At 43.8% G+C, this 3,211-nt stretch overlaps 1 protein-coding gene across 1 annotated transcript; it reads left to right on the top strand.

Annotated features, from left to right (window-relative positions):
- Nucleotides 1–1,574: 1,574 nt before the first annotated feature.
- On the top strand, nt 1,575–2,783 carry LOC311020721 (uncharacterized protein; the record flags this gene model as incomplete). The annotated part of the gene is made up of 5 exons (XM_084020927.1): nt 1,575–1,644; nt 2,075–2,263; nt 2,345–2,403; nt 2,475–2,540; nt 2,664–2,783. The coding sequence occupies 5 exons, from the start codon at nt 1,575–1,577 to the stop codon at nt 2,781–2,783; spliced, it is 504 nt and encodes a 167-aa protein (XP_083877053.1).
- Between the last annotated feature and the right edge of the window lie 428 nt (nt 2,784–3,211).

Genomic DNA, 3,211 nt, shown 5'->3' with positions numbered 1-3,211 from the left:
AGTGGCCCTGATACGGGCAGAATATCTGCTTCGATCACGGAGGCCGCCGTTATTGTTGTTGTTAGGAGACGTCGCGGGGAAAGAAGTCAGGCTCGAGGGTCGAGGAGCGGGGCGATGACGTCAGCGTATTCGTTTTCGGCGTCTACACGAAAACGATCATTAAACGGAGGGGTGCCGTTTTTTTCTTTTCCACCCTGAGAGCTGGTGTCAAAAAAGTGCGTTTTCACACCGCGAAAACGCCGGATTCGTATGGATGGCAGGGCGAAATTCACAAGACTTCTGCGTTTACGCACTGAAAACGTTTTCGTGTGTACGGGGCCTGAATGTAAGTGACGAGTGGGGAGTTTAGGTATTTTACTTGTAGGGTCATTAATACTGTGAGAGGCGTGCAACTCCTGGACCCATCCAGCCCTCAAGAAGAAACTTGAGGCATTAGCACTTTGGTGGGGGCAAGTGGGTCCTCCTGAGCCATCAAATTAACTACTCACAAGGGGCAGTTAATTTGATGGGTCCGAGTGTGGATGGCCGTTGATTTGTCTGGGGATTGATCCGAGGACTGTATTGTATGTGGCTGATAGGTTGCATCTTAGATGCCATCCACACATACCAAAACAATCTTTTTTTCTCCGTCTTTCCTTGGCGTTGTTTCAAGAAAATCTGCGTCCATACGAATCCACTATACGACTCAGCGCGCTTTAGTACACATTCCAGGCCCTTATGTGGCGCTGTTTCTGCTACAAAAATACACCAAAAACGGAGAAGAAAAGATGGAGGATGGGGAAGTAAACACATTGCTTGACCAGATGTTTGCCGTTGCTATGGCAACAAGTTACAGCTCCAGCTACTATCCACCTGACCACCCAATCAATAAACACCCATAAAATGTCAATTTGGCCCATATAAGTAAATCCAACATAACCATCAACAGCCATCACCCTGGGAAATTTAACGAGGCATTGTCACACGTTGTGATGTATTCATTAGACAAATAAATGCCTACATTCATGGGAAATTAGCTAGCATAAATTTAGTAGAAGTTAGTAGCTAATTTACAACTTTTTTTTTCTCAGAATATTGCCCCCCTCTCTTGGCCCTAATATGCCGTTGTACAAAGGAGCAGTATACGATCACAGCATGATCACAAGCACATAGGCCGCCATTGTTGTTGTTATGAGACGTTGCAGGGGAAGAAGTTAGGCTAGAGGGTCAAGGGGCGATGACATCATCGTATGCGTTTTTGCCGTCTACACGAAACTGAAGACGAAACGGAGGGGTGCTGTTTTTTTTCTTTTTCTCTGATGAGAGATGATCATTCCAGTGTGACAAAATTAGCTTCTTTAACACCTCTCTCAAGAGTCCAGGGGTCCGTTTCACAAAGCAGGTTCAACAAACTCTGAGTGTAACCCTTAACTCTGAGTTGATCTACTCTGAGATAGGAAACTCTGAGTTTTCGGTTCCAGAACAGCTGATTTGAGTTAGTTTGATCAACTCGGAGAAGTTTCACCTGGAGTTAAGCTCGTGCACCACAAGTATAAAAAGACTGCATCAATGGAGCTCCGATTCGACGAGTCACCATGGCAACGGGGAAGCGGCGGGCGACATTTTTCACCCCACTTGAGCTAGAAATCCTAATGCGCTCATACGGTGAGTTTGACGAAAAGTGTAACACCGCTGCAGCAGCTAAAGAGAGGGAGACGCCGTGGGAGAAAATTGCTGCTCGGGTCGATGCGTAAGTTTTAATGTAGTCCTTTGCATCACAATAATATTACAGGGTGACACTGAGTGGCAGCCTATTAATTAATTTCATTTAGGTGCAATCCCACGGGGGAGACGCGAACTTGGCAGCAGCTGAAGATGAAACATAAAAACATTGTTCAAACAGGTAAGACCTCGGCATAATCTCACGGCGGTACCTCATTTTGATTATGTTTTACATTGTAAAGTAGCTAAATATTAAGTGGCTGTTTGACTGTACAGTTGTTTATCCCCGACATAATGTTGTTATCACACACATAAATGCCTTCTCATCTGTATCATGTTCTGTTAAATATATAGGCTATTTAAACTAACACAGACTTCTACTCAGCCAACAGAAAGAAAGCGGACGCCTGTAAAACGGGGGGTGGCCCCGCACCGCCACCTCTAACGGAGGCAGAGGAGCTGGCTCTAAGCCAAAATTTAGGAAGGCCAGTGGCAGAGGGAATCCCGGGAGGGAGCTCATCCTCTGCGCTCACCCCCCAAGACACAAGTGCTTTCATAAAATGTATTATGCCTAGATCTATCTATCTCTATCTATCTAAAGCCTATTTATTTCATGACTTTGTTTTTAATTTTGTCCCAACAGATTCTGATGGTGCTGTCTGCCTGGTGGAGCCCCCTCACGCCACAGCAGACCTTGCGACTGTAAGTAGGCAATACTCCAAAGATTTTGTCAAATGGTAGTTTAAATATACTGAAACGTATCACTCATCTAGGATGAAGAGTATGAGGAAACGGTGTCTGCTGCCTTTACCGAGGGGGATCCAGAAAGGCCTATAGAGGTAACATCTTGATATATTACTGATAGTTCTCTTCCCATTTACATTTCTTAACATTGTGGTTGTATATAGAGTGACATTTAGCCTACACTGAAGTATTAACACATTCTCATCCTTTTTTAACAGGGCATGGCTGGGCAGCAGCAGGAGGGTCCCTCAACTTCCACTGCACAGATTGACACAGTGAGATGGATGTTCAGTAAACACCAGAGATTCATTCTGTGGAATTCATGTGCAACTGTATAATGTCCTCCTTGTATGTATTCCCATTAACCCGTCAAAGAAATATATAAAATTCCCCTGCTGAAAAAATTTAAAACAGACATGGAAATTAAGTACTTGGATCGGCAGATTAGGAAGGCAGACTTGGAAATTCAAATACTGGAGCACAAGTTAGAGGTTGGTACATGGTCGCAGGTGAATTGTGTTAATTATGTTAACTATTGGAACATTAACTAAACTAGATCTTGTATTTGCAGGAAATAAAGAAGACCAAATTAAATGTGTAATATGTCTTTATTTGACGGTGGTGGTGGTGGTGGTGACTAGGGGTGGGACGATACTGGTAACTCACGATTCGATACTGTGACGATATTTGGCCCACGATAACGATAATATCACGATACACGATATCTGCGATATTCAATATATTGCAAGAAATTTCATCAACGATA

Source organism: Eutrigla gurnardus (assembly GCF_963514095.1).
Source record: "Eutrigla gurnardus genome assembly, chromosome: 11".
NCBI lineage: Eukaryota > Metazoa > Chordata > Actinopteri > Perciformes > Triglidae > Eutrigla > Eutrigla gurnardus.
The sequence above is the reverse complement of the archived record's forward strand: the minus strand, read 5'-3'. Positions and strand labels throughout refer to the sequence as shown.